Below are 9,345 nucleotides of genomic sequence, written 5' to 3'. Positions count from 1 at the left end.
GACGCCTCACACTGTAACACACGCGGAACCATTCCTGCTTATAACAGTTCCGCTTAAAATGTCCGGAACGACAACACCTATATGAAACATAATAATTTTTTTTAATTTTTTTATCTGTGTCCAGGTAGGATTATTAAAGTCTTAATAAATTAAATCTGAGAAGGAGTTTATGAGGTTTTTGCATTGGTCAGAGAGTGTCATTACTGATGTTCAGCACGAGAGGGCGCTGCTGCGCCGCTTATGTTTGTTTCCTTACACACTCAACTTAAACTTCATATTTCACCGCTTTTAACTTTAGGTCTATGTTTCTAAGCTGACAGAAATATTTAATTGACCATTTTTTTATGTTTGACGTGAATTGTGAAACGAAAGCATCATTTAACTATCTGCTTTTTGAACTTAAACCAGTTAAAGTATGTTTTGTTAGCTGTTTGAAAAAAAAGGAAAATAAATAGGATGAGTTTAGCATTTCTTTAAACATTTTCGATTTGCCCACCAATTTATTTTATTTATTTGCACATTTAATTATTTCTATATGTATTTAAACAAGAATTTGTGTATTTATACACACATTTATTTATTTATTTGCATATTTATTTATTTATTTGTGTATTTATTTATTTATTGTTTTTGCAGGTTTGGCCCTCCATAATATGGTCACATGCAGGTAAACAAATAAAATATTTCACTTTTTTTAGTTAAATGTTTTATTTTGATTGATGCTATTTTAAAATATTTTTTATTTTATTTTACATTTTTATGATTTAATTCATTATTAGATTTTCATTAAACTCATAAACCCCTTTAATGTCATGTTTAATGCTTTATATGTTGTTGATAACAACGCATGGAATATATTTTCTTACTCTTTGAATTTTTATTTCAATATGGTATAAGATTATGCTATTTAAATTAATGTGATAAACGAGTTAGGTCAAAAGTAATGTAAAAGTAGTCCGATTATATTACCTAAAATGTGTAATGTAACGGATTACGTTACAAACTACAATTGTTGTCATGTAATTTGGAATCAGTAACGGATTACAATTGGTAAGTAATCGTTACTTTTAAAAGTATCATCTCTGAGTGTGTTTTTTTATTTTTTATTTATTTATTTTTTTTTGGTTTGCCAACCGCCAATAAAATTTAAAGAAGAAGAAGAAGAAGAAGTGTGTGTTTTTTTTTTTGGATTGCGAGCCGCCAATAAAAAACGAAGAAGAAGAAGTGTGTGTTTTTTCAGCAGCGTTCTCAGTGCGATGGGAGTCCTGTGAGGATGGACACACGGCAAATCCTGCGACTCTTGATCGTTTTATCAGGATTGAACGGAGCGTGTGATGGTAAGTATGAGGGGTTTGTTTATTTCAGCAGTTTTGTTTACAGCTGGGTGTCGGTTCGGTTCGTTTAAGGTGTTTTAGTCGCTGAACGTTAGGCGTTTTGAATACAACAACAACATGGCGCTGGGATTTAACGACTAGCCCCATAAACTCTCTGCCTTTTCGCTGACTTTCTCTCAGTGTCTGTCTGAAACATTAATGTAGGGTGTGCTTGAAGTTATATTTTATATATGTGCTGTTTAAATAACAGTAATAAAGCAGGATGACCGTGTTTATGATAGAAACTCAAAGGTGAAGGGCTAGCATGCTAACTTAGTTTAATATGAGGCTGTAAATTCGGTTAAAAGCTTCAGAACAACTAAAGTGACCAAATGCCCCGCGTTTAACCTTTTATAAGTCTGAATATGGTTTAAAAGAGTTCATACATTGTGAATCGTCACATTTGACATTCATTTGGGTTTAGTTCTCTTTAAAAGCTGCTTTAATTGAGCTGTTGCTGTATGCTTCTCCTTGTTTTTGTGTACGTTTATAATTTTGTTTATTTGTTTTTGTATCTAGGAAGTAATATGAGAGACTTTGTATTTTACATGAGCACCGTATCAGTTACAGTAAACAAATGCAGATACAGTAAACAGAAAATGGGTTTATTTGGATCCTGGCGGACTGTTTTATTGAAACTTATTTATTGGAGTCTGAATATGATTTTTAACAGTCAGAAGAGCCTATATAAACACATCTATATTGGCTGACCTGTTGCACATTAACACAGGTGTAATGTTTACTGTTAATTTTGTTATTAATATTAGGTTTACGCGTTGTATTTAGCTAAGCAGTAGAGAGGAGCTCTGTTCACTATAAGTACAGTGGAAAATCAAGTAAATGGATGCTCTCGGTATGAAATAACATGTTAATGTCAGGACAGAAGGAAGGTGTGTGTGGTCTGCAGATCGAAGTATAGGTCTGCAGCTTTCCTTTGAGTGATGATATGGTTTTGAGTTACAATAACCTCTGAGTGCAGGTTATGATAATGGTTGGGTGTTGTGTGGGTTGAATCTCAGTTCTTTGTGAAGAAGAGACAAAATAAGGATATGACCGAAGAGTGACCCCATTTCTCTTATATATGTCTGTCTGGCTCTTTCTCTCCGCATCGTATAGAAATACGGCATGTCTTTGTTCGTGTTTGGTTTGATATGGGGTAACTCATAGCCAGGGGGTTTTCTTTATTCCTGTGAAGGTTTCTTCTTAACCCGCTGTAAAAGGCCCTTAATGTTTTCTGCATATTAAATACTTTTGACAGGCTTGGACATGCACACTAGTTTAAGAGCTCTGCGTTTCCCCTCAAGGTTCAATAAAGTGCATCTATCTGTCTGTTGATTAGTATGCCTGGCTAGGGAAGAATAAGTATAAATTATAAATAAATTATAATAATAAGAACTCAGATAAACCGTATATTGCCGTAGTCTTTTGACAACACTACGCATGACAATCGCAGCTTCTGTCGAATCGCGATCTCGATTCCATTTCGATTTATCGTGCAGCCCTAGTGTGACTTTAGCTTTGTGAAATTATGCTACATAAAACATCTGCACGAAACAGAAACAGCATACGGGCTGAATGAGATGCAGATTCATTCTCTGACAGCAGGTGGCGCTTACGGAGCAGTAGCGATACAGCGTTTCCTTTGTTGCCGCTTTAAACAAAGCAGCGCTGCGCTTAACAGTACTTTAATATGCATTATACGGAGGTAAGAGGAAAAGAAAATACCATCTAAACCAGAGGTTCTCAACTCTGGCCCTCGAGATCCACTTTCTCCTGCAGAGTTTAGCTCCAACCTTGATCAAATTCACCGGCCTGTAACTTTCTAGCAAATGTGAAGACGTTGATTAGCTTGTTCAGGTGTGTTTGATTAGGGTTGGAGCTAAACTCTGCAGGAAAGTGGACCTCGAGGGCCAGAGTTGAGAACCATTGATCTAAACTTTCCTGAAGACTGTCAGTTCCCCTCAGAGATACATTCATATAAACCTGTGTTTCTTACCATTTTTTCATAATTAATTTACTAGCAATTTCTGAGTGAAAACTGTTTCTAAACCAAACTTATTCCGTGTACTGTTGCTCACCCAGTTTTGCAACAGCATGGATAACATTAGTAATCCTCAGATAGCAGCTAATGCTCTTTCCACCTTGACTTACAACAGAGTAAACAGAGATTGTGTATCATATTTAATGAGAGCAGTGAAAAGCTTATCTGAACACACGACTGAAGCGTGAGAGGGATTACTCTGCTTCAGATACAAAGCATTAATGAGCAAATCTAAAAAATGCAGGGTACAGAATTATTTTTGCCTCATCTGCCAATGGCAGTGAATTGATTAATGTAAATATGTATAATACAATTAGCATTTTATTGAATAGGCTGTGTATTTGTAAAATTTAACTATTTTATTATGACAAAAATCATAATTGTCAATTATTCCCTTAAAATTGCAATTATTACGATTATCAATTTATATTTAATGATGTTTTGAGTAGCTTTATACCATTGTTTGAAGCAACTGCATGCCATATTTTTATATGACAATCAACAAGCTGAAAACACTCAAATGTCAACAATATATTGGTTTGGTTTCTTCTTTAAATAAAAATAGAAGTAAAAATGTGCATGATATTATAATGTTTTTCTAAAACTAAAATTAAAACAATGGGAAATACCCTTAAGATAACCTGTAGAAAGAGAAAAAACAAACAAATGCATTAAGCATGCTGAATAATGCAAGTGGACTTTTTAATGTAATTGTGCCTTTGAATGATTACGTAATTGTGGCATACGTAATTGTAATCACGCTTTGATTAATTGTGCAGCCCTAATGTCTATATAGTTTTTAATTTTTAAATTGTAGTTAGTACTTCAGCTTGAAATAAATGAAAATTAGAAATGTTTCCTTGTCAATTAGCTGAAATAAAATATATATATAAATGAGAACCTAATCGATAAAGACGTTGTACATTTTTTATTTCAGTTCAGTTAATGTTTATTTTATTACACATAATAAAAATGCTTTTTAGTGGTTTTGCTCAACTATCTGCTGACCATTATTTTTACATAGCGTTTTAAACCACACATTATGTTGTAACCTCTAATAAAACCACTGGCCCACTGGCAAGTAACATGTTTTGTTTACTCAAACTCACTTTTGTCACATGTTGAGGGTTAATTTTAGGCCCCCCATGTATGTAATAAAGAAATATATTTAATGTATTAAAGACACATTTGACATTTATTTTTAAATGTATGCGGTTCCTAACATATTATTGTAATCTTACCAAATGTCTTGTAAAATACATTTTGCAAGAGTGAAGTTTTCCATTGTACCTACAGTTAATTTGATAGATGATTTTGTTAATGATTATTTTAGTCGTAGTTGTATTTTACACAGAAGTTTAACAGTTTGTACTCTTCAGAGTTGAGAGATTTCAGCTTTCTCCTCAGTGTGTGTTGGATTGAGACTCAGGTGTATAAATTACGCCAAATAAGTAAGTGTTAGTCAGTTCGAAACTGTCATTGGCAGAAGCAGGAAGATGTGGTTTGCGTCTGAAAGTCATTCGAGTTTCAGTGTCTATAAAAAGCAAATCTGTCATCACTGATTGTTCACCATTGCCATAGTCACCTGTCAGATCTCAGACTAGTAATTAATTCACATGTGATATTTGTAAATAAAATAATTCAGTTCTACAAGGAAAATAAAGTTGCTGGTTGTTTTGCAGTAGGATAAAAATACTTGAATGCTTGTGACATTACAGTACATCGGGCACTTCCAGTCCAGTGTAGACAACTTTTTCTATTTTTTTAATTATTTTAATGAGAACAACAAATCATTAGTTTTGCTTTGCATCACTCTAACCTGACTGAGTTGTTTTTCTGAAAACTTTGCATAGAGGACATTATCTCAGCTCGCCAGACAAAGCCATTAGCTGGTTGTAGATAAGCAGGTTTAAAGGCTAGAGCAGAGCCAGTTTGACTGGTCCAGAACCGCCTTTCTTTGGTGGAAATGTCTGCAACTGGGCTAGATTTTTTTCTATCATTAAAACATTTAGTAAGAGTGATTCTCAGGGAGGTTACTACAGAGAAAACCACTTTTCTCTATAAATAAGTAGCATTACTGCATGTCCATTTACTTGAGACCACCTGCATGTTTCACAGCTCTGCTGAGAATGATGTTCTTTAGATAGAAAAGGCAACATTTTTTGGTTAATCAAACACTGCTTGGCTGCACCAAAATCCCAATAGTAAAATGTGATAGAAGAGTTTGTTTAGGCCAGTGTTACTGTCTCAGGACTTGGGCAGCATTGCAGGCATTGAGACCAGTTAATTCACTGTTGCTTAATTGAAAATGTATATGATGCATTATGCAGTGATGCAATTTATGTACAATATTTTTCCCTCCAGAATATTAAATTTTTTGTGGCATAAAAACTGATTCATTGTCAGCTGAACATTGTCAACCAGAACTAGGCTGACAACATGCAACATGTAGCTTCAAAGTCACCAATGGTGTGAACGGCTTTAGACTCCATGTTTGTATCTCAATCATACCTTTTTAATGCTTTGCAATCATACAGTGAGCTGAAAGGAGTACATTGTGAAATGTTATAGCTGTTCTTTTGAGTAAAAGCATGAGTTTAGTTTAGATTTTTGCCACGCTAAAACAGTCATATGACGGCATATGATATTTGTGTCTGGTATAGTTTAGAAACAGCGTGACTTCTCTTGCTTTTCATGGAGCTGTGTGTAGTTTGTTGACGTAACCACATTGTTGATCTAGAATAATTTTTTGAATCAATCATCTGTAACTTTACATGAATGCGAGTGCATATTCATTCCCTGGTTCCTGCGTGTCTAATGTTCTGTCCCGAGCTGTTTGTGACTGCATTCGGACAGACCTGCGAGTCTCGCTGTGTTTTGCACGTGTGGGTGTTTGCTTGAAAATTATTTAACTGTCCTTTGAATACAAAATGAAGACTCATACTTACGGCTGGGCAATATGGCCAAAAAAATTATCACAATAAAAAATGTTGTATCAGTCGATATCGATAATTATCACTGTAAATTTCAGATCTTTATTTCTTTCAAGTTTAAAGGCAGATTTTTGCTCCTAAGTGAAAGTAGTAGAAACCAGACCATTAACTGTGGTGTTAAACTACACTTTAAGGTCAGAACATGACAAACGCTTCACGTTTTTTGAATTCTTTACACTTTTCCAGTCATTTTTCCTTGGAATAAATATCTTAATAGAAAAATTATTGTCTTAGTTTCTGCATTTTCTAATGAGTGAGACTGTTTCACATCATGAAACGGGATTGTGTTGGCTGAACCAAATACACAAAATAATGATCTTTAAAAAAGCATCATATGACCCCTTTAATCTAATTTTGACTTAACGTCTTTTCTAATCAAATAAGGTGTCAGGGACTCCTTTTTTTTAATTTTTCAGCACTTTACCTTGTGTACATGTGCAAGTACAAACACGTTCATGTCAGTTTGAGGATATGGTGTCATGAAGCCAGAATTATTTTGCTGTCCTAAATGCGTGATTATATGAGTAAGGTGAATTTTTTTAATTGCCATTTAGAATGAAATGTTTGTCTTCTGTCGCAATAAGAAAAGACTCATCAGTTAAATCTCTGTCATCAAATGCGACATCGACCACAAACGACAGCGTCATAACATCTGTCCTCAAGTAGTTTCACTCAGTTCGTAGCCCAAGGGGAAGCTCCCATGATGGTGGCGCGTCTCTTTACGTCATATTGTGTGAATGGGTGTAAATAACAGGAAATCCCGTCTATCAACTAATATGCCACCTTACATGCAAAAATGAAACTAGTTCAGTGGAAAACCAAGCTCACATGCTAAATTTACATTCTGCAATGTCCTACATACATGCAAACACTTTGATTAGTAAAGCAGAAGTTCTGTGCTTTTCTGTTGCTGAAAGCGGAAAATGTAGAAACAGCCTGGGCAATACTGCAAGAGTATACAATAAAACCGGATCCTCTTAATGTCAATTGATCACAGGCTTAATTTGTTGAATCACTCTGTGTTTTTGGCTTGAAATGAGTCCTGCTGGCATGAGCTGGAGCTGTGTTCAGTCACGCCATGAATGCAACACGCCGCAGCCTGCATTCAGCGCTGTGAAAACAGAGAACATTTTGGACACAATTGCAGTGCAAATGTTTTTTTTCTTTTTTTTTCCAAATTTCAGTTCACAGTTTCTAATTATCCATATGCCATGAAAAATATCTCAATAATGACATTGTGTAGGAGCTTCACCAGAAAGTGCATCAAGCGCCAAATGAATGTTGCACTTTAGAGACGCGCAGCTGTTGCATAACTCATTTACACAACTTGTTACATGACTTATAGGACTGCCAGTAATTAGTGAAGCCTGCTTTACAGTTTGGTAGCATTTTATTTTTATTTTTTCCTTTGAAATCTCTAGTCATGTCTGTTAGTCATGGTTTCCTGTACAAAAAACTGTTTATATCATCTGATCCTTGCAATAAAACAGGCTGTTTTTGCAGTACTTTTTAGATTTCTATATGCAAATCTTTTATAATTTTTTATAAATGTAATATTTTTATTGGATCAGTGTACTGGCATAGTTCACGTTGTTATATATCAGGGCAGGCAGATGCTGAAAATAAATGGGTGTTATGTAAATGTTGGTGGTTGAATTAAAAATCCAGTGTTGGTCGAGATGCTCAGTAAAGTCAGCAAGTGAGTATTTTTATCTTTAGCTTTCATGTTCATTAAAAAGGGATTTGGAGACACAACAACTTGGAGAGGGTTTTTAGCTTGCAACAGTAGCTGTTGAATAGTGCTTGACACTTACTTTTTTCCCCAATATGCATATTGTGGGTTTTTTAATTATAAAGAATTTTCCATTGCTGGCTGCTCATTCATGTCTACAACATATTGCAATATATAAATTGAGTGTGAGGGACGTCTGGTGTTGTTCAGGGCAACTTTTGACTGTCTACATCTTCTATTAAAAATGTGCTCTGGTCCCAGTTTGATTGAATCATCGCTGTCTGGCTGCTCTTAGTGGACAGACCTGATGAATGATTCTTTAACCATGAAAAATTATATGAAGGGGAGGAAAATATAAAGATGTTTCATGTTGTCCTATGCTGCATTCCAACAAGGAAACAAATTTGGGACTTTATTTTATCAATCAGGAAATGATCGGACCGGACCCGACCGGAGTGCTTTCCATACCACCATGATCACTAGGGCTGGATAAAAAATATCGATATCTCGATTATAATCGATTCTCATTTTTACGAAACGATGTCGATTCTTAAATCCCGAAAATCGATTAGTCTAGCCTGTTTTCAGTTAATGGACGGAACGTTGAAGGTCACCTCCCGTCCAATAAATCGCAATAAGCATTGCACTGAAATCTGACACTTTGTTTCATATTAAAAGTACCAAAGTATGTTCATTGTATTGCAGTATTCAAACATTAAATGCCGTTTTGGCGTTAATGTGGAGTGACAGATCGCTGTAGCGCCTCAACAGACGCCGCAGTTTCAGCCGCACAAAGACGTCAATATAATGGCTTGTAAACAATGTCACGTAACGCCACATTTACCTCCGAAAAAAACATATTCAGTGACCGTAAAGTCATTAGTCAGAGTTATGGTATTAGAAAAATAGAGAGGAGCATTTTGTAAATATATGCACCATATAATATATTCATTAACTTTTACTGTTCTTCAATGTTTAATTTTTTTTATGGCAGCCACCATTTAAATGTTTATATTTAAAAAAAAAAATGAATTGAAGTAGAAATATTATGTAATTGTAACTTTTATTATAAAAACTTCATTAAGTGTAATTTAAGCAGTTGTATAGCCAAAAAAATCAGTCAGTTTTATCCTTCAATATTATAGTAATGTAGTACCAACTGACTCTCATGTCTATTTTACAGCATTAGTTAAGTGATTTTTTTTT

At 34.7% G+C, this 9,345-nt stretch overlaps 1 protein-coding gene across 1 annotated transcript in view; it reads left to right on the top strand.

Moving 5' to 3' along the window:
* Nucleotides 1-1,235: 1,235 nt before the first annotated feature.
* LOC107690814 (activin receptor type-1B-like) overlaps nucleotides 1,236-9,345 on the top strand; it is a 15,223-nt gene continuing 7,113 nt past the window's right edge. The window contains exon 1 of the mRNA XM_016489230.1: nucleotides 1,236-1,337. Coding sequence (XP_016344716.1) covers nucleotides 1,274-1,337 — 64 coding nt within the window. The 5' untranslated portion in view covers nucleotides 1,236-1,273. The remainder of the gene's footprint in view (nucleotides 1,338-9,345) is intronic.

This window comes from Sinocyclocheilus anshuiensis, unplaced genomic scaffold (assembly GCF_001515605.1).
Source record: "Sinocyclocheilus anshuiensis isolate Anshui unplaced genomic scaffold, SAMN03320099.WGS_v1.1 scaffold1753, whole genome shotgun sequence".
In the NCBI taxonomy this organism is placed as follows: Eukaryota; Metazoa; Chordata; class Actinopteri; order Cypriniformes; family Cyprinidae; genus Sinocyclocheilus; species Sinocyclocheilus anshuiensis.
This window is presented reverse-complemented; position numbering and strand designations above follow the sequence as displayed.